Source organism: Moschus berezovskii, chromosome 3 (assembly GCF_049115385.1).
Source record: "Moschus berezovskii isolate FMDL1 chromosome 3, NW_MosBer_1.0, whole genome shotgun sequence".
NCBI lineage: Eukaryota > Metazoa > Chordata > Mammalia > Artiodactyla > Moschidae > Moschus > Moschus berezovskii.
In genome coordinates, this window is record NC_142462.1 from 25,551,861 (window position 1) to 25,578,375 (window position 26,515).

At 36.4% G+C, this 26,515-nt stretch overlaps 1 protein-coding gene across 4 annotated transcripts in view; it reads left to right on the forward strand.

The window, feature by feature from the left end:
- PHF14 (PHD finger protein 14) overlaps positions 1-26,515 on the forward strand; it is a 223,572-nt gene that overhangs the window by 162,687 nt on the left and 34,370 nt on the right. Inside the window, exon 18 of one of the 4 annotated variants that reach the window (XM_055420498.2) lies at positions 19,446-21,540. The exons of the other annotated variants lie outside the window; for them this stretch is intronic. Coding sequence (XP_055276473.2) covers positions 19,446-19,565 — 120 coding nt within the window. The 3' untranslated portion in view covers positions 19,566-21,540. Of the gene's footprint in view, positions 1-19,445; positions 21,541-26,515 lie in introns of those variants that run through there. 4 annotated transcript variants of the gene reach the window in all.

A 26,515-nucleotide genomic window follows, 5' to 3' on the forward strand; every position in this document is an offset into this window, starting at 1 on the left:
CACTCTTATTTCGTCTTTCTAGTACTCTTTTTAGTGGTAATAAGTTGAATTCATATGCATAAAAATCTCATCTAAATCCATATGAAAGATTTTCTGGAACTGCAAATTCATGACACACTAGCTCAGGCAAGTGCGGTACTTTTGGATAATCATTTGTGTTAGAAATCCCTGAGTAGGGAAGTTTGCTTTTTTTCAATTTTTGTTTCATTTTCCATTTTTTTTTTTTTTTGCATTGAGCAGCTAGAATTCTATAACTGAAATTCTTGTGTCAAAATGACATATTGAATATTTATTAGCAAATAAAATAGTCATTGAGAATTTTGCTTCTTTAAGAACTGCACGGAACAATCTCTCCAAGGAGTATCTTGCCACAATACATTAAACAAGCACGTTTAATTGAACTTGGTGATATTGGAAATTGAATGTCTGAGCTTTATGTATTATGAAGATTTATGAAAAATATAAAATTAAAATGAGTTATCCTTTAAAGTTCTTCTAAATTTGAATTGTATAACTGACCCATAAAAGAAGACTTTTTAATATTTTTGCTATTCATTTGACCTCTGAGATTTTATCTGGCATTAGGTTAGATTTTAAGTTTCTAAATTTAGCATGGTTGACAGAGAAGTCATTTTCGGGTAAAACTTATACTACTTAACTGTCTTAATTCAGTATTCCAGAACTTGTATGATGTTACTGGTTATAACAATATGTTTTATCAAACTTCCCTGAGTTTTTATTTTCCTTTTTACTGATACAATTATGTAAAGTCTAGAGAAAACTTGTTTACATGGTATCCTAAATTAGAATCCCATAGAACAAATCTGGTAGTTTGTAGACTTACTAAAAGTCTGAGAATTAAAACTGGTGTGGTTATATTTCATGATAGCTAGAATTAAATATTTAAACTTCAGATTTCCTCTTTGCTAGATTTCCACACACTTCCAGTAGATCTTGTACCTTCAGTTCAGTTCAGTTCAGTTGCTCAGTCGTGTCTGACTCTTTGCGACCCCATGAATCACAGCACGCCAGGCCTCCCTGTCCAGCACCAACTCCCGGAGTTCACCCAAACTAATGTCCATCGAGTCAGTGATGCCTAGTCTAAATTCAGGCAGTTGCTGGTTACTATAGAATTTTCCCTGGCAGGCATAATTGTGTAAATATCTTCTAAGTCTTAATTTGTAATAGAGTACTCCAGATAATATTTTTTATCATGTACTTTGAGACTAGTAGCAGTATTTTGTGATTTCGATAAAAAGTAGTAACCATTAACAATTTTAAATATAGTTGGTAAAAAGTGAAAGTGAAAGTTATTCAGTCAGTCATCTCCAGATATTTACGACCCCTTGAACTGTAGCCTGACAGATTCCTCTGTCCATGGAATTTTCCAGGCAAGAATACTGGACTGGGTATCCAATCCCTTCTGCAGGGGATCGTCCAGATCCAGGGATCAAACCCGGGTCTCCTGCATTGCAGGCAAATTCTTTACCATCTGAGCCACCAGGACATTAACAATCTTTGTTTTGCTGAAAATTGTTACTTGGTAAAAATATTACCTGAAGATATGGTTCATAAGTATGTCTAGGACAATCAAGCAAACTGCTTTTTGAGCCGGCAATAATGATCAATAAAGTGTTCAGTTTATTATATAAACATTCTATTCAAACAAATAAAACACACTACTTTTTATAGTAGTGTGCTTTGTTTAAATTGAACATTTATATACTGAACTGAACATTTTATTGGTCATTATTGCCTCCTCAAAAACGTTGTTTACTTGACTGTCTTAGACATGTTTCTGAACCCAGTCTCCAGACAATATTTTTATCAAGTAACAATTTGCACCAAAACATATTGTTTGTGGTTATTCTTTATAACAGAATTGAAATCTACACTGATCTGTTAATTCTGTAATCTAGGATAATTTTTCTGTGAACTCTGCAGTACACATGAATCACATTGGCATATCCCAATAAGTTATGGCCAGGCATTCCTTAAGAACCTTTTCAAAAATAGGATTTCTTTCCTCTGATAAAGTTTGTTAGTTTTTATGACATACATTTTTATATATCTCAGCATCATATTTACAGAGAAAGAAAATGATTGGAACCTCTAAAATACACAAATGTTTTCTCTCAATATTTTGAAAACTAAGATAAACTAAATCACCTTTTAAGTTACGCGTTCTACAAACTGGGAAAACCAAGCCATTTTCTAATTCAGATGGTATGTGGGCTTGATATGTTTACATAACATGCTGTGAACCCTGCTATGAAATACCATATGATGAGAAACTAAATTAACCAAGATAAATAAAGTTCAGTAGGGTGCCATATATAGGAATATCATTTGGAGATCACCAAGAATTGATGCTTTTGAACTGTAGTGTTGGAGAAGACTCTTGAGAGTCCCTTGGACTGCAAGGAGATCCAACCAGTCCATTCTAAAGGAGATCAATCCTGGGTGTTCATTGGAAGGACTGATGCTAAAGCTGAAACTGCAATACTTTGGCCACCTCATGCGACGAGTGAACTCACTGGAAAAGATTCTGATGCTGGGAAAGGTTGGAGGCGGGAGGAGACGGGGACGACAGAGAATGAGATGGCTGGATGGCATCACCGACTCTGTGGACATGAGTTTGAGTGAATTCCGGGAGTTGGTGATGGACATGGAGGCCTGGCGTGCTGTGATTCATGGGGTCACAAAGAGTCGGACACGACTAAGTGACTGAACTGAACTGAACTTCATTCTATCCTTTGGTTTCAAAAAATTTTGTTTTTATTTTGGAGGAAAAGTTACCTACTAAAATTCTGGTGGCTAAGCTGAAGGATATTTCATTACAACTTTTAAAAAGTTAGTAAGAATATTTTTACCTTACTAGCCCAGCATTTGAAACATTAATTTGGGGTTATATAATATACCAAGGAGGAAAGCAGAATATATTAATTATGTAAACTTATTATTCTAGTATTCATATGTAATGTGAGTGGGAAAGATATTGTTCATTGCAAATTGATGGTCTTAATTGAATTAAGCAAGCCCATTCTCTGAGTTGTGAAAGGAACACCTGAATAATAGGAAAGGCTTAAATTCTAGCTTCAGAAAACAGATCATGTATTCTAGAGGTATGCTTACTCCTCGGAAGGAAAGTTATGACCAACCAAGATAGCATACTAAAAAGCAGAGACATTACTTTGCCAACAAAGGTCCATTTAGTCAAGGCTATGGTTTTTCCCGTGGTCATGTATGGATGTGAGAGTTGGACTGTGAAGAAGGCTGATTGCCCAAGAATTGATGCTTTTGAACTGTGGTGCTGGAGAAGACTCTTGAGAGTCCCTTGGACTGCAAGGAAATCCAACCAGTCCATTCTAAAAGAGATCAATCCTGGGTGTTCATTGGAAGGACTTATGCTAAAGCTGAAACTGCAATACTTTGGCCACCTCATGCGATGAGTTGACTCACTGGAAAAGAGTCTGATGCTAGGAGGGATTGGGGGTAGGAGGAGATGGGGATGGCAGAGAATGAGATGGCTGGATGGCATCACCGACTCGATGGACATGAGTTTGAGTGAACTCCGGGAGTTGGTGATGGACAGGGAGGCCTGGCGTGCTGTGATTCATGGGGTCGCAAAGAGTCAGACACGACTGAGCGACTGAACTGAACTGAATAGTTATATTTATATAGTTACTTTCTTCTAATTTAAACATTTAGTTTTACCATTTTATCATTTTATAGAGTACTTATTTCTTGAAGAATTGTCTTTCTAACCTATGTATTGTGGTTTCAGAAGTAACCTTTTGCATAAAACTTAGACTGCTTTAAATTTAAGCTAAGAGAATTAAGGGAAGCCTGGCATGCTGAAGTCCATGGGGTCGCAAAGAGTCGGACATGACTGAGCGACTGAACTGACTGAAGAGAATTAAATGTATGAACTCTGATAGCTAATTAAATAGAGTTCTGATATCAAATATATTTAAACATTCTAATTTTGATTTTCTGCTAGAATCCTCTCAAGATTAAAAATAAACTAAAAGTTAGGGGTTAGTGTGCTGTTACATTTGCTATGTTACATTTTAACACTCATTTTTTAAAATTAAATTTTTTATTTTTAACTGAAGGATAATTGCTTTACAATATTGGATGGTTTCTGTGAAACAGCATGACTCAGCCATAGGCATACCTATGTCTCCTCCCTCTTGAACTTCCCTCCCACCTTCCTCCCCATCCCACACATGTAGGTTGTTACGGAGACCTGGTTTGAGTTCCTTGAGTCATACAGCAAATTTCCATTGGCTATCTGTTTTGCATGTGGTAGTATATACGTTTCCATGTTACTCTCTCCCCGCGTCCCACTGTCTCCTTCCTCCCTACTACCCCGTGTCCGTAAGTCTCTTTTCTATGTTTGTGTGTCTGTTGCTGCCCTGCAAATATCAGTACAACTTTCTAGATTCTTTATGTATGCATTAGGCACATACCCTGAGGAAACCAAAGTTAACATACTCTTTTTGACATTGCTGAAATTAAAATGTGTATCTATAAGTAGTTTGTTCCTTTAAGTGATAATATTTCTTTTTTCCATAAAAATTTGCCATGAGGTTTAGAGTTATAAACTGAGTCATTGTTGAGTAAGAAAGTAGAGTAATTTAAAATGTACAGAAAGTTGAAGTATACAGTGTGATGTAGAGGTAAGAGCTTTATAAGCTTTGAAAAGAAGTGAACTGAGTTCAGATATTATTAATAACTATTTACAATGTTTGGAACCTTTAACAAGTTGCTTCACTTATGTGAGTTTCAGGTTGCTTATTTGTGAAAAGTTTAATGGCAATATTTAGAATTTACTTTATCAAGGTGTATGTGGTCAGTAAATAACACATCTTCTCATTCTTAAAAATAAGCAGTCATTTTATTTGTGGAGAGAAGGGCTCAAAATCAGTGATAATGTTCTGATTTTTCAAATGTAAAATTTTTTTTTTTTAAGTAATCTGAAGAGCAGTTTGCTGTGTTTTATATTTTATCTTTACACATTCCAAGTGAAAAATCTTTCATGTCTCAGAGTTCTATACTAAATAGAATAAGGTCATGTCTAAGACATAACTGATACAGGCAAGAGTTCCCTTTTAGGGAAAAGTGCTTTTAACCAAAGACATGTTTTGTTAATAGATGAAGAAATATCAAAGAAATTTCCCATAGACTGGAGGAATATTATTTCCATGTCAAGGTCATGAAAGCTATAAAATTGAAACTGAGATGAAATAAAAAGCAAATAAAATTTAAAAGTAGCAAACTACTGAAGATAGTTGTAAGATAACTTATGAATTTACTTTGTCAAGGTGTATGTGGTTTGATAACAAAAGACTCATCAAGCCTAACAAATAGCTTTTAGAGAAATAAAGAAAGTGAAAATGTTAGTCACTCAGTCATGTCTGACTCTTTGCAATCCTATGGACTGTGGCTCACCAGGCTTCTCTGTCCATGGGATTATCCAGTCAACTGGAGTGGGTTGCCATTTTCTTCTCCACTGGATCTTCCTGACCCAGGGATCAAACCTGAATCTCTCAAATTGCAGGGAAATTCTTTACCATCTGAAGCATCAGGGACAGGCATATATCAGCAACATACCCTTTTTTCGTATAAATGTTGGAATACCTTTAAGGATGGAAACATGGGAAGTTCTGGGCCAGCATTTTTACATTCCTTGTGGTACCTCGAAATTAAGGTTATTAACTTTTAGGGCAACTGTGTAAATACATTTAGAATTCCATCAAATGATAATGTGCCTTCAATATGTCTCACAAACATTTATGCCAAAAGAAAACTTCCCATGAAGTAAATAAGTAAATTTGTACTCATTCTCAAATGCTACTAATGCCTTTCTCTCAAAAAGGTAGAATTTTAGTACATGCTTTATATATTTAAGTTAAAGGGCAGTGATTTATACATGTAAATTCCTAAGAAACCTGTCTTGACACCTCATACCTTTCTTTGTCTGCCACCTGCTCCCCTGATTCTCAGTGGAAGAAACCATTAATAATATACATCCTTAATAATAGTATATAAATTTCTATATTTGATTATCTTCATGTAACTTTAAAAGTAGAATATCTCTTCTGGGAATATCAAATATGATATTCTTAAAAAAATTCTTGAACTTCTGATTTTGATATTATAATTTGATATTTTCATCACTTGTTAATCTTCCTAGCCCAAATTTCAGTGATTTCTCTTCAAAGTATAGCCTGCAAACACCTGCATTAGGGTCATCTAAAGTACTGTTAGGGATTCCCTGATAGCTCAGTTGGTAAAGAATTCGCCTGCATTGCAGGAGACCCTGGTTTGATTCCTGGGTCGGGAAGATCTACTGGAGAAGAGGTAGGCTACCCACTCCAGTATTCTTGGGCTTCTATTGTGACTCAGCTGGTAAGGAATCTGCCTGCAATGTGGGAGACCTGGGTTGAATCCCTGGGTTGGGAAGATCCCCTGAAGAAGGGAACAGGCTACGTACTCCAGTATTCCTGAAGAATTCTGTGGACTGTACGGGGTCACATAGAGTCAGACATGACTGAGCAACTTTCACTTTCAAAGTACTGTTAAATAGGCAGTGTGGAAGGCCCATGCAGATCTGCTAAATTAGTATTCCTGGAATGATGCCCAGTAATCAGCATTATTATAAGCACCACAGGTGATAATTATACTTACTAACATTTAAGAACCTCGGGTCAAAGAACCTTCTTTGACCCTAATTTCTTTTAAATTCCTTACACACAGTTTTGTCTCTGGAGTATTCACTTATTGTAACTACAGAATACCATTCATTCTCAGACTTTATTCTTCTCTAATGGGACTTTCTTTCAACCCGACAAGCAGGTTCAAGGTAGACTGAGTCAGGTTCAGTACTGTAGTATCTCTGGTTTGCTAATATTTCCTTTCTTCTTTCTGGAATTGTCCAGCAGTATCTCAAGGATCTCCTCTGAGCTATAGATTCTCTTTATCCCCATCAATCTTCCTGTTACTCAGCTTCATATTTTCTTCTGCTTTTATATAGCTGTTGATACTGTTGTACTTCTTTTTTACAAACTCCTTCTTTGCCTTCCTGTTTCTCTGGTAGCTCAGATGGTAAAGAATTCACCTGCAATGTGGGAGCCCTGGGTTGGGAAGATCCCCTGGAGGAAGGCATGGCAAACCCACCCAGTATTCTTGCCTTGGAGAATCACCATGGACAGAGTAACCTGGTGGGCTACAGTCCATGGGGTCACAAAGTCAAACATGAGTGAGCGACTAAGCACACATCTTTGCCGTCAGTGAATCTGTTTTCTTCTGGTTTTCTCTCCCTTTTATCAGACTTCTTTTTTTTTTGCCTTTTGATAAGCTGCTTTTGCCTGTTCTCACTGTCTTTTCTTACTCTGCAGGTGACAGCATCCATACCTAAGGGTCATACCATACCGGTTTTGCTACAGGAATACCTGGGACTTAAGATTAATGATCTATCTACTTACTTTCTCTGAGTTAATGTTAATCAAGAGAGAGAAAGTTTCTATCTTTTAAAATATTATCTTTCAATATAATAATAAAGACATAATGTAATAATAAATTTACATTTACAAAAAATAAGTTTTATTTGACCATTTCCATTATCTTATAGTCTCCATTTACTATAAAGCTTGAATAGTAGTATATGCTTAACTAGGAGAATACACAACAGCTTGATCTCCAGGTGAAATATTAGTGTGAAGATATGATTAAATACTCTATAATTGAGATGTCAGGCTCTATTTGAGTTTTGTTTAACTTTAAAGCTAGAGAGTAGTAATTCAAAATAGCAAATTTTTAGTGTAATAAATCTAATATCCTTTATATAAATCTTGCTTTAAAAAATTCATGCTGCTTACTCCTTTTTTATTCTTTGACTCTACTTTTCTGGAGAAATTTGACGTCAGAAAAAAGAATTATGTATCTTATGTGTGTTTCTAAAAATTTTTTAGAGATGTAATGCATGGTTATTATAGACTATTAGGAAAATTTTAAAAACATGAAGAAAAATATTAAAAATTACCTGCAATTTATAGTACCTAAATGTAATTCCATTTCTGCTCATGTTTCTGTGGTATATTTTATCTCAACCTACTCCCTAAAAATTACAGTTACACTATTATATACTTTTTGCTTCATGTAACTGCATTATATGACAATTTCCCATAGGGTTAAATACTCTTTTCTAATGAGATTTTTAAAGTACTGTAAAATATTTTTTTTGCTCAGATAGACTCTTGGTGTAATTTCTGGGTCAAAAAAAGTGAACATTTTAAAAATAAGAAAGAACCCTACTAGTAATAATATTAGAAATTAACATTCATTGAGTACCTCTTTGTGCCTAGCATTATGTAAGCGCTTAAAATGTATAATCTCATTTAATCCTCACTATATGATATATTACTGGTTTTATGGTAGCTACTATTTTTCATCCCCTTTTTGTAGATTAAAAAAGATGAGGTTCAAAGAAGTTTTTTACACAGCAAATATGTAGTTTAACAGTGATTCAAACCCAGATCTGCCTGATTCAAAGCCTTGTTTTAGAAATTTGATACTCTATTCCTTGTTGCAAGAGGTTCTCAAATTTGATTTTGTTCTGAAGCGACTTTAGATTTTCATCATATAGAAACTCAGTTAATTTTTCTTTTACAAATAAATACTGCAGTAATAGGAAAAGTGTTTGTTAAATGGGATCTGTTCCAATTTTTTTAATGAATAGGAGACTAAAGGTAATTCTTAAATAAATCAACTAAGGATGTTCCCCCTATAAGGTATTAAAAGATGGTCTATAATTCCTCAAGGCCCTTTCTTTATAAAATTCAGTGAAATAAGTGTCTATGTTTAGGGAGCTGCCACTTGACAACATAGATGATTTATGTGGTCCTGGCAGAATCAAATCTTTTGTAGTTGGAGGGAGGTGAGGGAAGGGATTTAAAAGTGAAAAAAAAAAGTTTTATTAGTCACCAAGCGCTGTGTTTTAGCTGAGTCAAATATTACTGCCTAATGTTTGTCATGAGTTTTAAAAGTCTGAAAGTCTGTACTGTAAAGAGAAACTAAACCAACCACATGCAGTGTTTTTGCAAAGATAGTTTAAGAATATTTGGATTTGTACCATGTCAACCACTTTATGTATAAATTGGAAGATTTTGTATATTTTTTCAATGTTAGCGTAATTTTACAGTAAAAGATCTTATTCAAAAACAAATACCTTGTTTGTCAGTAGATCAGAACTAAATATTATGCAGTTTAGACTCATATGGATTAGTTCTTTTGTTAATTCTTTTGTTGTTCTTTAACCAAAGAGTATGAAATTGTTACCTCATCTATAGTGTTTAAAAATGTTTCATTTCTTCTTGACAGATAAAGATCCATCTATGTAGCTTTTTATTCCACTGTATCTTGACCTGTGATCTAGCTCAGCCATCTACATTCTTTTGCGATTTCAGACTTCTACAGGTTATTTTAGCTAGCTTTAATAAATTGTTCTCTTTTTTCCTTTGGTCCATATTCATATGCTAAATTTAAACTCTGGTCACCTAAGATGCAATCTATTTTAATGTTTTCTCTGAAGGTTTCTTAAAGGTTTATGTTGCAGTGTTATATTGTCATTGAAGTTAAGTTGGTTTTTTGTTAAATGTACCTTCGATAATGGCTACAAATGATTATCTGCTTCGCTGGTTTGAAAACTCTTTAAGGTATGCCTGTAGAGGTTAAAAATTTTAAGAATCACTTTGAAAAGTTCAAAATGCATCAGAGCATTTTTTTCAGTTCACTTATGTGTTCTTAAGGGACTGGACTATTTTTTTCAACTTTTAAAGACTAAAATAGTATTCCAAAATTCTGTTTTTTAAATATAGATTAGCAGATATTTGTGATCCAGTTTCCAAAGCATAGATATATAAGATGTGTGTGTGTGTACATTAGTTGCTCAGTAGTGTCTGACTCTTTGTGACCCTATGGACTGTGTAGCCTGCCAGGCTCCTCTGTCCATGGAATTCTCCAGGCAAGAATACTGGAGTGGGTTGCCATTTCCTTCTCCAGAGGATTTTCCCAACCCAGGGATCGAACCTGAGTTTCCTGCATTACAGGCAGATACTTTACCGTATGCGCCACTAGGGAAGCCAATAAGATACATAGATAATAAAAGAATATATAGTAATATATATAATATAATATGCTAAGATATATAGTCTAAAGCAAATCATGAACATGAGATGTTTCAGCATTATTTTCTTATTTTAATGCAACAGTTTCAAGAAAAAAGTTGTTACTTAATAACTCAGTTCAGACTTTATTACAGGATCCAGTCATTAGTTTACTTACCATTAGTCAATTTATCTCCACTTCATGCCATTTTAGGATTATGAGTGAAGTAGATATTTTTAGAAAGTTTTCTTTTAAAGAAGAAAAAGTGAAAGTGAAGTTGCTCAGTCGTGTCCGACTCTTTGCAACCCCATGGACTGTAACCTACCAGGCTCCTCTGTCCATGGGATTTTCCAGGCAAGAATACTGGAGTGGGTTGCCATTTCCTTCTCCAGGACAAAGTGGTATATAATTTAGACATCTTCCAACCCTTTCCCTGTGACATTTAGTGACAATGTGGAAGCTTTACCCTGTTTACAGCATAAATACTGTATTAAGTATAATCTTATTCTCCATTTCCTTTTGACTGCTTCTTTTTGAGTTTTGCTTCTCATGAGAATCCCATGGATAGAGGAGCCTGGTGGGCTGCAGTCCACGGGGTCACAAAGAGTTGGACATGACTGAGCGCATTCACTCACTCACTCACGATCTAATTTTTGCTATGAGATAAACTTTGTTTATTCATGACTGCAGTTCCCAAATCCTCCAGTTTTCTCTTTTTTCGTAGTCTTTCACCTCTTCTTGTTTTTCCCAGACCTAGTGAAAGCAGCATTTGGAAACATGACATTCTTTATATTTATCAACTGTATTATGTTCCTTCATCAGTAAAAAGCTTCCCTAAGATAGAAACCTCCCTCAGTCAGTTCAATCACTCAGTCGTGTCCAACTGTTTGCAACCCCATGGACTGCAGCATGCCAGGCTTTCCTGTTCATCACCAACTCCCAGAACTTGCTCAAGTTCATGTCCATAGAATCAGTGATGCCATCCCACCATCTCATCCTGTCGTCCCCTTCTCCTGCCTTCAATCTTTCTCAGTATCAGGGTCTTTTCCAGTGAGCCTCTTCTTCACATCAGGTGGCCAGAGTATTGGCTTCAGATTCAGCTTCAGTCCTTCCAATAAGCATTCAGGATTTCCTTTAGGATTGACTGGTTTGATGTCCTTGCAGTCCAAGGGATTCTCAAGAGTCTTCTCCAACACCACAGTTCAAAAGAATCAACTCTTCAGAGCTCAGCTTTCTTTATCGTCCAACTCTCACATCCATACATGACTACTGGAAAAACAATAGCTTTGACTAGATGGACCTTTGTCTGCAAAGTAACATCTCTGCTTTTTAATATGCTGTCCAGGTTGATCATAGCTTTCTCCTAAGGAGCAAGCGTCTTTTAATTTCATGGCTGCAATCACCATCTGCAGTGATTTTGGAGCTCCTCAAAAATAAAGTCTCTCACTGTTTCCATTGTTTCCCCATCTATTTTCCATGAAGTGATGGGACCGGATGCCGTGATCTAAGTTTTCTGAATGTTGAGTTTTAAACCAACTTTTTCACTCTCCTCTTTCACTTTCATCAAGACGCTCTTTAATTCTTCTTCGCTTTCTGCCATAAGGGTGGTGTCATCTCCTTATCTGAGGTTATTGACATTTGTCCCAACAATCTTGATTCCAGCTTGTGGTTCATCCAGCCTGGTATTTCTCGTGATGTACTCTGCATATAATTAAATAAGCAGGGTGACAATATACAGTCTTGACCTACTCCTTTCCCAATTTGGAACCAGTCTGTTGTTCCATGTCTAGTTCTAACTGTTGCTTCTTGATCTGCATACAAGTTTCTCAGGAGACAAGTCAGGTGGTCTGGGATTCCCATCTCTTTCAGAATGTTCCACAGTTTATTGTGATCCACACAGTCAAAGGCTTTGGCATAGTCAATAAAGCAGAAGTAGATGTTTTTCTGGAACTCTCTTGCTTTTTCGATGATCCAGCGGATTTTGGCAATTTGATCTCTGGTTCCCCTGCCTTTCGTAAATCCAACTTGAACATCTGGAAGTTCACTGTTCATGTACTGTTGAGGTCTGACTTTATGAATTTTGAGCATTACCTTGTTAGTATGTGATATGAATGCTATTGTGCTGTAGTTTGAACATTCTTTGGCATCGCCTTTCTTTGGGATTGGAATGAAAACTGACCTTTTCCAGTCCTGTGGCCACTGCTGAGTTTTCCTCTGTTCATTTCCACGGCAAACCATTCAATATCACAGTAATCCAAGTCTGTACTCCAACCAGTAATGCTGAACAAGCTGAAGTTGAATGATAATATGAAGTCCTACAAGACCTTCTAGAACTTACACCCAAAAAAGATGTCCTTTTCATTATAGGGGATTGGAATGCAAAAATAGGAAGTCGGAGATAACTGGAGTAACAGGCAAATTAGGCCTTGGAGTAGAAAATGAAGCAGGGCAAAGGCTAATAGAGTTTTGCCAAGAGAATGCACTGGTCATAACAAACACCCTCTTCCAACAATACAAGAGAAGGCTACACATGAACATCACCACATGGTCAACACCAAAATCAGATTGATTATGTCCTTTGCAGCCAAAGATGGAGAAGCTCTATACAGTCAATGAAAACAAGACCGGGAGCTGACTGTGGTTCAGATCATGAACTCCTTATTGCCAAATTCAGACTTACATTGAAGAAAGTAGGGAAAACCACTAGATCATTCAGGTATGACCTAAATCAAATCCCTTATGATTATACAGTGAAAGTGACAAATAGATTCAAGGGATTGGATCTGATAGAGTGCTTTAAGAACTATGTATGGAGGTTCGTGACATTGTACAAGAGGCAGCGATCAAGACCATCCCCAAGAAAAAGAAATGCAAAGAGGCAAAATGGCTGTCTGGGAGGCTTTACAAATAGCTGTGAAAAGAGAAGCAAAGGAGAAAAGGAAAGATATACCCATTTGAATGCAGCGTTCCAAAGACTAGCAAGGAGAGATAAGAAAGCCTTCCTCACCCATCAATGCAAGAAAATAGAGGAAAACAATAGAATGGGAAAGACTAGAGATCGCTTCAAGAAAAATAGAGATACCACGGGAACTTTTCATGCAAAGATGGGCACAATAAAGGACAGAAATGGTATGGACCTAACGGAAGCAGAAGATATTAAGAAGAGGTGGCAGAATTCGCAGAAGAACTATGCAGAAAAGATATTCATGACCCAGATAACCACGATGGTGTGATCACTCGCCCAGAGCCAGACACCCTGGCATGCAAAATCAAGTGAGCAGTTAGGAAGCATCACTATGAACAAAACTAGTGGAGGTGATGGAATTCCAGTTGAGATATTTCAAAACCTAAAAGATTTTGCTGTGAAAGTGCTGCACTCAACATGCCAGCAAATCTGGAAAACTCAGAGGGAACCTCCCTAATAAGGCCAAATAGAGTTAGTTGCTTTTTTTTTTAAATAACGCACCATGGCAATTTGAGGGGTTGTGGCACGGCAATCCTGAAGTCTGAAATAGACACCTTTAAACAACATTAAATAAAGAATATAAAAGGAGACAATAGAAACGGGCATATCTGTTCTCTATCTTAAATGTGTGAAGGACTATCCAGACTACTGTTTTTAAAAGGCTGATTTTCCTTTTTAGTCCAAATAAATTTTTTCCCTGAATTCAACAAGATGCCCATAGAAAGCAACTTAATTTTTTTCATTCCAGTACCTTTAAACAAGCTCTGATGAATTTTCTTTTTTTGGGGTGACTTGTGGCTTTTCCAGTCTTCTGAGGTATTATTAATAATAGCTCTCTTTTTTAATATAGAAAATCTAGTCCAATTTAATGTGAAGGTTTCAGACTCTCAACCAGGTCCAAGTTTCTCCTCTCACCAGCTCCAGGCCTGCTTCAAGCTGGGAAGTATACAGTTTGAAAAGGGCACATCCTGGACTTTGACTCCTGTGCATGCTTCCTTTTGTGAGGTTTTAGTGTTTCCTCACTGCTTAGGACTTCCCTACTGCTGTTTCCTTGAAGTGAGAGAGGTGTTCTTCAGTGGGTTATGTAGAGCTCATTTTCTGAAGTCTTTAGGTCTTTAGTCTTTTGGCTTCTCCCTGATTGGCATAGGCACACTCCCACTAGGCTGTCCCTCTTTGGCTAGATCCCTTTCTAAACAACAGAGTCTTGTTCTTTTTCATGGGTCTTTCTCATTTGTCCTGTAAGCTAAGAAGAGCAGTCATTCCCCCCACAGCACTGCATCTTTGCTGCTCTGCCTTTACAACTAGATGGATGCATCACCAGCTCATCTGAGTGTCCCTCAAAACTCCGAGGGGACAGGTTCTCTGAATACGCTTCCAAAGCATCTCCCACCAATCTCAGTGTCCTTGGAACTCCTAAGGAACAAACGCTCTGAATAATTTTCAGAAAGACTGTCTCATATAGGGACTTCCTATAGAGTACATCTTTTAAAGCAGTCCTTACTCTCCAATATCACTTTTCCTCATTCTTCAAGCTTCTCCTTTGATGAATCTTTGTATGTGTGAGTCTTTGAAGACAATACTTTCTAAAGTATATTATCAGTGAATATTTTTAAAACATGAAATTTTAGACTTTTTGTGAGAGACTGAGAGATAAAAATGTCACCTACCCTTTATTTAGTCCTTTTGTGTGAGAAGGTCAGATCATTCTCAAATCATCATAACTCAAAACCATCATTCCTTTTTTTTAATTCGTCCACTTCTTCACTTTCTGCCAGTTGCTTCAAGTCTTCTCAAGACCACCAGAACATCATTTCTGATTTTATCTGCCTCTCCTTTTTGAAGCTATGATTTGGCATTTTAATGGATACTTTTAAAAAACATTAGAGTCCTCTGTTATAATTCATTAACTTTCTCTGCATTCACTGTATTGTTTCATCTTAAATGTGTTTGTTTTTTTTCTTCTCTCTTCTGCCTAAAAATAACTGGAGGAATTTGTAGACTTAGATTCACTACAAATTTTATGGTTCTTAAGTTGAACCAAGCCTCATTGCTGTTTTTTTGTGAGTTCCTTATCAGGTTTCTTTTAGCAGTTATTTCCGATATTTGCCACACCTGTCAAGTCTAAGTTTTATTTACAGCACCCTCGTTTTTTCTAGGTAACTCTGTCTCTTACTTTACTGAGGAAAAAGGGGCCATAACCTTATCTTATCACATCCCAACCTTAGAAAGTCTTTTGTTACTTTTTCTACTTCAACTTTTGTTACTTTGAAAATACCTCAATCTCTTATTTCTTTTCTTTTCAGAAGAAAAAAACAAATGTCACTTACTTTTGTTCTTTATTCCAAAAATCTTTCTCTTCAAATTCTAAGTTTCTGTTTTCATCAAGTCCCCCTACAAGGTTTTTCCAATCAGTCTTTTGAAAGATCACTTTTCATCTATCCTTCCAGGTTGCAAAACTCAAAGAAGCTCTTCACTGTCCACTACTCTATAGTGGACAATGAAAACTCTGACAGATGTCAGAGTTTTATCCTGGACTTTCAAGGCTGTCTATAATCTGGCCTCATGCTAATAATTCAGGTATATCTTTTCCTGTCTCACTGTCTCTCTCCCTACTCCCCACTCCCTTCCCTCTCCTTTTTAGAGATATCATCAAAATGTCATGTTTGTTTGTTTGTTTAGTGAAATATTCAGCTAAATCCTAATTTTCAAAGTAGTGTTTAGGACTAAACTAAAATTCTTTTGCGTTTTGCTAGACTGTTAATTTGACATTTGGTAGATGTTTCTTTGAATTGTTATTCATCTTTTTATGTCTTGGCTCCCCTTACCAGCTACATTGCGAAATCTTAGAGAATATTTTTTTCATAATTTTTTAAAGACAGGAACATGAATGTTACACATGATTTTTTTCAAAGATAGATTTAAAATCACTCCTGGTAGTGCTTCACTGCTAGCTTGCTTCCTATTTGTTGTTATTGAAATTATTTTTTAAACTTTCATTTTGCTGAATGGCAGTAGAAATGGTACAGATTCTAGTTTTTGCCTTAGATGCCCAAGGCTATTTTTTGAACAATAAATGAATGTCTGAAACATAAATTTCTTCCAGTGATGACCCAAATAGGCAGAAAAGCCCTAGAATAAGAGACATAGTCTCTTCAGCAAGTTTAAAATACTGTCTTTTCTTAGAATTGTTTCTGTCTAGGTCAGTCAAATTTCTGTTAACATTTTAAAGTGCCTGTTGATTATGGTAAATTGCCTTGAAATAGAGACATAGTTTTAAGTTAAAAAGAAACTGTCTCCTCCAAAATGAAGAACACCAGAGTTCTCTGAGATTTTTAAAGGCAATCTGAAAGAAAATGTCCATTTCAATATTTTGTATAAATATTTGATAAGAAGTGTAACATTTGATAAGAAACAGTAACTTTTGTTTATATAGATATGTTCTTTGTCTTGATGGACCTACCAATATGTCTGCAATAGGAACCTCATTTTGTTGAATAAAAATCTGTATAATATTCAGAAGGTATGCCACATGCTCTCCTAGGTACTTGAGACATATTAAAATAATCAGACATAAATGTGGCCCTTAAAAAGTTATGTTCTAGTAGGATATATAACACATGTATTAATCTAATTGTAAGATTTAAAGTGTTAAATGCCATTATAAATTACAGATAAACTACTGGAAATTAGAAGACTAGAAACATTGCTTACAAAAACAAATTTTTTAATATTCACAATAAAAAAGATTGTGAATAATATGTCATCTGAATGGAATTACAAAAATTAGGTTGGATGTGGGCTTTCCTTATAGCTCAGTCGGTGAAGAATCTGCCTGCAATGCAGGAGACCTGGGTTTGATTCCTGGGTTGGGAAGAACCCCTGGAGAAGGAAATGACAATCTATTCCAGTATTCTTGCCTGGAGAATCCCATGGACAAAGGAGCCTGGCAGGTTATAGTCCTTGGGGTCCACAAGAGTCAGACACGACTTAGTGACTAAACCAAACCAAGGTAGGAATGTCAATCAGGATAGACAAGGTTATGCAGCACACACCAAAAAAATACAGAATTTTTATTGACCCAACACAAGTTGATTTCTCATGGAAGTAACATGTCAATACAGGTTGACAGAGCAACTCTGTATATCATAGTCACTTGAGGACCCGAGCTGATGGCAGTTTATTTCAACATATGTGCTTCACAGCACTGTAGAAGGAAATAAAGCAAATTATAGAATGACCTTTAAAATCTTATCTGGAAATTGACACCTTGAGCTCCATCTTATGGTACACTAATTCCTCAGGTTAAACCTAATGTTAAGAGGCCAGATGCTACCATGTGCTAACATACTTCAAAGGTCTTTTTTGGTATTTGAAGCAGCATAGGGAGGGGTCGGACACGGCTGAGCGACTTCACTTTCACTTTTCACTTTTCACTTTCACACATTGGAGAAGGAAATGGCAACCCCCTCCAGTGTTCCTGCCTAGAGAATCCCAGGGACGGGGGAGCCTGGTGGGCTTCCGTCTATGGGGTCACACAGAGTCGGACACGACTGAAGTGACTTAGCAGCAGCAGGGAGAATCCAGAGAAAGAAAGAGTATATGTACAATTTGTACAGAGAAACTGCGTAATAATTTGAGAAGCAGTAATTGTACTAATGATAAATGCTAATATGTTTAATTTTTTTTCTTTTTGCTTTTTTTTTAAATAGACTTTTTTGGAGCTGTTTTCGGTTTACAGAAAAATCAAGTGAAAAGTACAGAGTTCCCTATATGCCCCTCATTCCTGCCCCTTCACCTGTAATATGTAAAACTGTAGTAATAGTTTCCCCTGTTACTAACATTTTGTATTAGGGTGGTACATTTGTTACAATTAATGAGCCAATATTGATACATCAGTTCAGTTCATAACTAAAGTCCATAGTTTACATTAGGATTCACTCTTTATGTTGTATATTCTATGGGTTTTGGAAAATGTGTGATAGGGTATATCTACCATTACAGTATCATAGAGGATAGTTTCACTTCCCTGCGAATCCCCTGTGTTCCACCTTTCTGCCCTTCCTGCCCTCCCCCTAAAATCCTGGTAACCACAGATCTTTATACTGTCACCATACTTTTGCCTTTTCCAAAATGTCATATGGTTGGAATTACATAGCACATAGCTTTTCACATTGGCTTCTTTCACTTAGTAATATGTATTTAAGTTTTCTCCATGTTTTTTCATGGCTTGCTAGCTGCTTTCTTTCTTTCTTCTTTTTTTAATCCTTTACATTTTAGGTTCACAGCAAAACTGAGTGGAGTACAAAGCGTGTCTGTATACTGCCTGTTTCCACAGTGTAAGCCATCCTCCCCTGCTTGTGACATCCTGCATCTAGTGTACGTTTGTTACCATCGATGAACCTACATTGATGCATCAGTACTACCCCAGGTCCACAGCTTACATTAGTGTTCACTCTTGATTTTATGCATTCTGTACATTTTGACATATGTATAATGAATTATATCCATCATCACAGTACCATGCAGAATAGTTTTATTACCCCGAAAAATCCATTATGCTCCACCTATTTACTCCTCCCTCCCTTTTCCAAATCTCGGGCAACCACACATCTTTTTACTATTTCTATAGTTTTGCCTTTTCCAGAATGTCACATAGTCAGAATCATATAATATGTTTGGATGTACCACAGTTGGTTTATGCACTCACCTATTGAAGGTGAGGAAGTGTATGAGTACAATCAGTTTGTTGTATATACAGCAGTCTTGGTTGCTTCCAAGTGTAGGAATTAATGAGTAAAGCTGCTATGGACATACATGTATGGGTTTCTATGTGGACATAAACTCATTTGGGAAGAACCAAGGAGCATGGTTATTGGATCATATGGTAAAAGTATATTTACTTTTGTAAGAAGCTTTGCCAAACTGTCTTACAAAGTAACTGTACTACCGTGCATTCCCACCAACAATAAATAAGAATTCTTATTGCTCCACATGTTTGCTAGAATTTAGTATTGTCAATGTTTCACCTTTTAGCAATTCTAATAAATATGTAGTGATATCTCATTATTGTTTTGATTTGCAGTTCCCTTGTGACATAGATGTTGAGCGTCTTTCATATGCTTATTTTCTATCTATATATCTTTTTTGGTGAGCTGTCTCTTCAGATCTTTTGCCTGAATCTTAATTTGGTTTTGTTTTTATTGCTGAGTTTTAGAGTTCTTTGTATATTTTAGATTCTTGTCCTTTATCAGATTTGATACAAATCTCAGTGTCTCTGAGTTTATTTTGTTTGTTCATTTTTTTTCAGATTACATATATAAATGAAATGATACGAGTATTTGTTTTTCTCAATCTGATTTGTTTTACTTATCATAATATCTTCAAGATATGTCCATATTTTCGCAAGTGGCAGAATTTCATTCCATGAAGAAGGAAATGGCAACCCATTCCAGTATTCATCCCTCGGAAATACCATGGACAGAGGAGCCCGGCAGGCTATAGTCCATGGGATTGCAAGAGTTGGACACAACTAAGTGATTAAACCACCACCACCACATATATAATCAACCAGTCTTTGGCAAAGGAATAAAAGCAGTTTAATGGAGAAACTGTCGTCTTTTTAGCTGATATGTTTTTAATACAAAGCAGGTGGTTGGGAGTTTAGATAGATCCATAATATGAAAGGTTACAACTATCTTATCATGAATTTGTAAGCACTGAAGTTTTGTTTGGTGTCCTTTAGGGGATGTTAAGGATCAGAAGAGGAGATACCATTTAGACCAATGATTCATAAGCTTTTTTGTCAGAGATTTATTGCATATTGTTTGTTACATATAACCTAAAGATTTTACAAAAAGCATGCTGATAATTTTTGTTCTTTTCTTTTTACATTAAAAATGCTGATTAGTTTCCACTAAATGGATTTTACTACCACTTATATTATTAAATAATTTGAAAAATATAGATCTGGTTAAAGTGCTTTATTTTAGTTAAGGGAAGTGAGACTCAAAAAAGTAATCTATGTGAGTCTCAGGGTTATTCAGCTAGTTAATGGCAGAGCTATGACCAGGTTAGTGCCAGTTAGTACTTTTTATGCAGTCATTTATTAATCTATCACTGTGCCCTTCAGAAATTATTTTATATTGTCATTAAATCTGCTTAGTGATTAAAAACAAGTTTAGTGCTAAAATATAGATGTCTAAACTCATTTTGCAGAATCATGAGTAAACTCAAACTATGGAAGGGTCCAGAGTGATTGATTCGATAGAGCAACACATAGTCCTCAGAGTAAACTTTGTCAGTGACTGAACACATTCTTGTGTTATATGAGTACTTGCACGTGAACGTGGTGGTTTGTGTATTGTCACAGGAGTCTACCTCTGTCTTCACTTGACATATTCTTGTAAGCCTTTGAACTTGATTTTATTCCTGCCATGCTGGTAATTCCTCATCATTTCCTCCGAAACAGTTTCTGAAAAATTAGTGTCTTACATGTACTGGATGTCCCTGTACTCTTAGTCAAAGTCTCCCTTAAGAACAGACTTGAAATCGAATTGTCCAGGTAACTGTAAACTTGGGCGGGTGACTTAATGTCTCTGTACCTCATTTCCTCACTTGAAAATGGAGACAGCAAAAAATAATACCTACTCATCGAGGCTTTTTTTTTTAAGCTCTTTTGTTGGTGGTGTAGAATCAGGTAACAATGACAGTGAGCCTAATCTAATACCTAATTCACTTGTCTATTTAGTTGCACAGGAAAAAGAAATGAAATGGTTTCTCACTAAAATAAAGATGAAACATATACATTTATGTCCAGTACTTCTGAAACACTGCGAGTAGCACATCCATTGTAGGTTTTTTCTTTTTCTTAATTTGAGGACCATTTAAAGTTATTTTAATAGAATGCAAGCTTTAACTGTATTTCTTTAGTATTCTATAAAATTTAATTTTAATCAGATGTTAAATGTTGTATATTTTTCACAGTATAGACACATCTTATTTTTCCCCCCTTTGAATCTCCAGCTTTGTTAAGGAGCAACAATTCCCTGCATTGGTAATGTTAAGTGTAACTTTAGTTTTCAATTCATTGCTGCAGTTATGTTTCCAGAGCCTGCTGTAAGAGATAAACCCATTGCAAATGAAAGCAGCATTCATTTCCTTCCACCTCAGGCCACACAGAATTGATTGAGGTAATAAAATGACAGCACATTGTAATATACTGAAGGCTCTTTAATTCGAAAACCAGTTCTAGCCTGATTCAGAGCTTGTTTAAAGCTAATTTATAGCTTGCATAATTTTCAGCTGGCCGACCAAGGTAAAGGATGATATATGAAAACTGATAAAGAATTAACTTATAATCCATTCAGAGCTGTCTCGTTAAAGTCAACCGCTATTAAAAAACACAGGTAGCAGGGGGCAGGGGAGGATGGTGGGAAAAAATCATTGGTAACCTTTTGCTTTACGTAGGTAAGATGGTTGACAACAGTTTAAATTTCCCATCATCTTATTTCAAACCTAGCTTCTTGTCCTCTTTTTGTAGAATCAGTTCTGTCTGCTTTTCTTACGTTTTAAAGTCCTTCATTTTTTATCACATATTAAGGTTAGTGTGAGACTGAGTACAGGTAGCAGCTGTTCTAGCTTCCAGTGTCAAATCTACTGTATGCCATAGTGGCAGTGCTGCTGCTAAATAGTTCTTTAAAATGCTAAATAGCATTTTAATTACAGATCATCTTTTTCAAAGGGGAAACTGAAAGAGTTAGTGCTCTTCATTTTTATTTGAGCTGAAAATTCAGGATTAGGCCTTTGCCTTTACAGGCTATTTTTGTCCCTTTATTCTAGCATATTTATGAACTTTCCATCCACAGATACTACAACTATGATAGTTTTGAAAGTATTCTATACTACGAATGAAGCCATGTTTTCAGAAATTTCATGTCAGCATTCATGGTGAAAAATGAATTACATTTTCCTTTTTAATGCTTAAATTTTTTACATGGTTATTATTTTTTCCTTAAAAAGTGAAAGAACAGTGGAGGATGAGTATATCTTTTGCCATATTCCATTATTATAGGGTCTTGGAAAGTATTGAAAACTTTCAAAAGTGCATTTCCTATTTTTAACCATGTGTATCACAGTTAGTTTATTGCAAATGTTTTATATATCAAAGCTGCTGCTGCTGCTGCTAAGTCACTTCAGTCGTGTCCGACTCTGTGTGACCCCATAGACGGAAGCCCACCAGGCTCCCCCGTCCCTGGGATTCTCCAGGCAGGAACACTGGAGTGGGTTGCCATTTCCTTCTCCAGTGTGTGAAAGTGAAAAGTGAAAGTGAAGTCGTTCAGTCGTGTTCGACCCTTAGCCACCCCACGGACTGCGGCCTACCAGGCTCCTCCATCCATGGGATTTTCTAGGCAAGAGTACTGGAGTGGCTTGCCATTGCCTTCTCCGATATCAAAGCTAAAAATCAATAAATATATATCAGTTCAGTTCAGTCGCTCAGTCATGTCCGACTCTTTACGACTCCGTGAACCACAGCATGCCAGACCTCCCTGTCCATCACCAACTCCTGGAGTCCACCCAAACCCATGTCCATTGTGTTGGTGATGCCATCCAACCATCTCATCCTCTGTCGTCCCCTTCACCTCCTGCCCTCAATCTTTTCCAGCATCGGGGTCTTTTCAAATGAGTCAGCTCTCTGCATCAGGTGGCCAAAGTATTGGAGTTTCAGCTTCAACATCAGTCCTTCCAATGAACACCCAGGACTGATCTCCTTTAGGATGGACTGGTTGAATCTCCTTGCAGTCCAAGGGACTCTCAGGAGTCTTCTCTAACACCACAGTTCAAAAGCATCAATTCTTCGGCACTCAGCTTTCTTTATAGTCCACCTCTCACATCCATACATGACCACTGGAAAAACCATAGCCTTGACTAGATGGACCTTTGTTGGCAAAGTAATGTCTCTGCTCTTTAATATGCTCTCTCGGTTGGTCATAACTTTCCTTAAATATATATAAGTTTAGATATATGACTGAGAAATTTTTTTGTTTCTTCATTGAAGCTTGTCTAGCTATCTAGTTAAGTGTTATGAAGAAAAGATTTTGGTTAGTCTAATTATGATGTCTATGGTAAATGGTCATAACTTTAGTTACTTTTTTGAAAGTTGTAAGCATATGTACTTATTACAGAATAAGATATAAAGATGAAAATAAAAATCATTCAGGGAATAACCACTATAACATTTTGTTATTTTTTTCTCTGTATTTTTTAAGATCTTAGTATCATATGACATATGCCATACATTGTCATTGAGGGGGCAGTATCACTCTAAGATGGCAAAAAATTCGTTCTTGCAGGAATGAAAAACCAAAATTGATTGGTTTGTGACACTCTGCAGCTTAACCTTTTTTGATAAAAATCTTATTTTTAGTATTTAATTTCTCTCAGATTTTCTTAGGTATCACAGAAGTGGTACTGACATTGAGTTCATGGCAAATATGCAAAACTGTGTACATGGTCAGTGCTACAAAGCAATGACAGATGATTTTGATCAGAGGACTTTCAGTCAGTTGCTTGATCTTCCAGTTATGTCACGCAAGGTAGTCTGCATGTTCCTGTTATGGATGTTGTTTATGCTTTATCTTCTGTGCTGTTGTGTATAAATTAGGTTTTGAGAATTAATCAAAAATAGATTATGTTATTTAATATTACAAAAAATTTAGCCTATCACTCATTTAGTTAGGTGCTGGAATGAGAACATTTTGACAATTTATGAATTATTTTTAGCTGCTGGTTACCTTTTTTTATCAAGCAAAAGTTAAAAATGATTTTTAAGATTTTTTTCAGTTACTTTTGCTGGAAGTATAATAGTTTGAATGGTTTATTAGGACTTGATCTTACATTGTTATTCTTACATGTTTATGTAAATTATGATTACCATAGAACTTGACCTAATTTGTATAGATAAGTAAAGATTCTTTAGCAAAGATAGTTATATAGTTAAGTTACATATTGGTAACTTACAATTTTTAACTTAAAAATTGTATTTAGTCATTCATAAGCTTGTATCAAAAAGTAACACTTTATGCTTTCACTTTTTTTTTAATTTTTTATTTATTTATTTATTTTGTTTTTATTGGAGGCAAATTTCCTTACATTAATATATTGGTTGGTTTTGCCATACATTGACACGAATCCGCCCCGGGTGTACATGTGTTCCCCTCTTGAACCCCCCTCCCACCTCCCTCTTCCCCATATCCTCCCTCCAGGTCATCCCCGTGCACCAGCCCCAAGCATCCTGTATCATGCGTCGAACCTGGACTGGTGATTCATTTCACATATGATAATATACATGCTACAATACTGTTCTCCCAAATCATCCCACCTTCACCCTCTCCCACAGAGTCCCAAAGACTGTTCTATACACCTATGTCTCTTTTGCTGTCTCGTATGTGATTCATGGGGTCGCGGAGAGTCGGACACGACTGAGCGACTGAACTGAACTGAACTGATACAGGGTTAAGGTTACCATCTTTCTAAATTCCATATGCATGCGTTAGTATACTGTATTGATGTTTTTCTTTCAGGCTGACTTCACTCTGTATACTAGGCTCCAATTTCATCCACCTCATTAGAACTGATTAAATGCATTCTTTTTGATGGCTGAAAAATACTCCATTGTGTATATGTACCAAAGCTTTCTTTTCCATTCATCTGCAGATGGACATCTAGGTTGCTTCCATGTCCTGGCTATTATAAACAGTGCTGCAATGAACACTGGAGTACATGTGTTTCTTTCAATTCTGGTTTCCTCGGTGTGTACGTCCAGGAGTGCGATTGCTGGATCATATGTCAGCTCTGTTTCCAGTTTTTTGAGGAATCTCCACACTGTTCTCCATAGTGGCTGTACTAGTTTGCATTCCCACCAACAGTGTAAGAGGGTTCCCTTCTCTCCACACCCTCTCCAGCATTTATTGCATGTAGACTTTTGGATAGCAGCCATTCTGACTGGTGTGAAATGGTATCTCATTGTGGTTTTGATTTGCATTTCTCTGATGATGAGGGATGTTGAGCATTTTTTCATGTGTTTGTTAGCCATCTTTATGTCTTCTTTGGAGAAATGTCTGTTTAGTTCTTTGGCCCATTTTTTGATTGGGTCATTTATTTTTCTGGAATTGAGCTGCAGGAGCTGCTTGTATATTTTGGAGATTAATTCTTTGTCAGTTGCTTCATTTGCTATTAATTTCTCCCATTCTGAAGGCTACCTTTTCACCTTGCTTACAGTTTCCTTTGCTGTGCAGAAGCTTTTGATTAGGTCCCATTTGTTTATTTTTGCTTTTATTTCCAATATTCTGGGAGGTGGGTCTTGGAGGAACCTGCTGTGATTTATGTCGGAGAGTGTTTTGCCTATGTTCTCCTCTAGGACTTTTATAGAATCTGGTCTTACATTTAGCTCTCTAATCCATTTTGAGTTTATTTTGGTGTATAGTGTTAGGAAGTGTTCTAGTTTCATTCTTTTACAAGTGGCTGACCAGTTTTCCCAGCACCACTTGTTAAAGAGACTGTCTTTTCTCCATTTTATATTCTTGCCTCCTTTGTCAAAGATAAGGTGTCCATAGGTGCGTGCGTTTATCTCTGGGCTTTCTATTTTGTTCCATTGATCTGTATTTCTGTCTTTATGCCAGTCCCATACTGTCTTGATGACTGTGGCTTTGTAGTAGAGCCTGAAGTCCGGCAGGTTAATTCCCCCAGTTCCATATATAATATACAACTATACATACAGTACATAAACAGATATACAGTATATCTATGGCATTAAAATTTCATGAGGTAGTTAAGAAAAAAAAATTGCTAAAAAGACTCAGTGTGTGTGTGTTAGTCGCTGAGTCATGTCTGACTCTTTGTGACCCTGTGAACTGTAGCCTGCCAGGCTCCTCTGTCCATGGGATTCTCCAGGCAAGAATAATGGGAATGGGTGGCCGTTTCCTTCTCCAGGGTATCTTGTGGACCCAGGGATTGAACCTACATCTCCTGCATTGCAGCAGACTCTTTACCATTGAGCCACCAGGGAAAACCCAAACTACTCAGGGAGGATGCTATAAAAAAAAAAAAAAACCTGTTAAGAAACGTGGACATCATCAACTTTTATCCTGCTTTTTCCCTTAGTGTTACACAGTAAGCATTTAAAAAGTTAATCTGAAAGCAAGTTTTGTGTCCTGCACAGAGGCCATACTACTGAAGTAGTTATTGTGTTAGCCCCATGTCATTTATAATCAGATTCCTTTGTGACTTTTTTACATGTTATTGTTCAGCATCTTTTGAATGATCTGACCTTTGTATTTACTATGATCTTTCTAGTTTGTATTTTCCTTTCTCTCATATAAT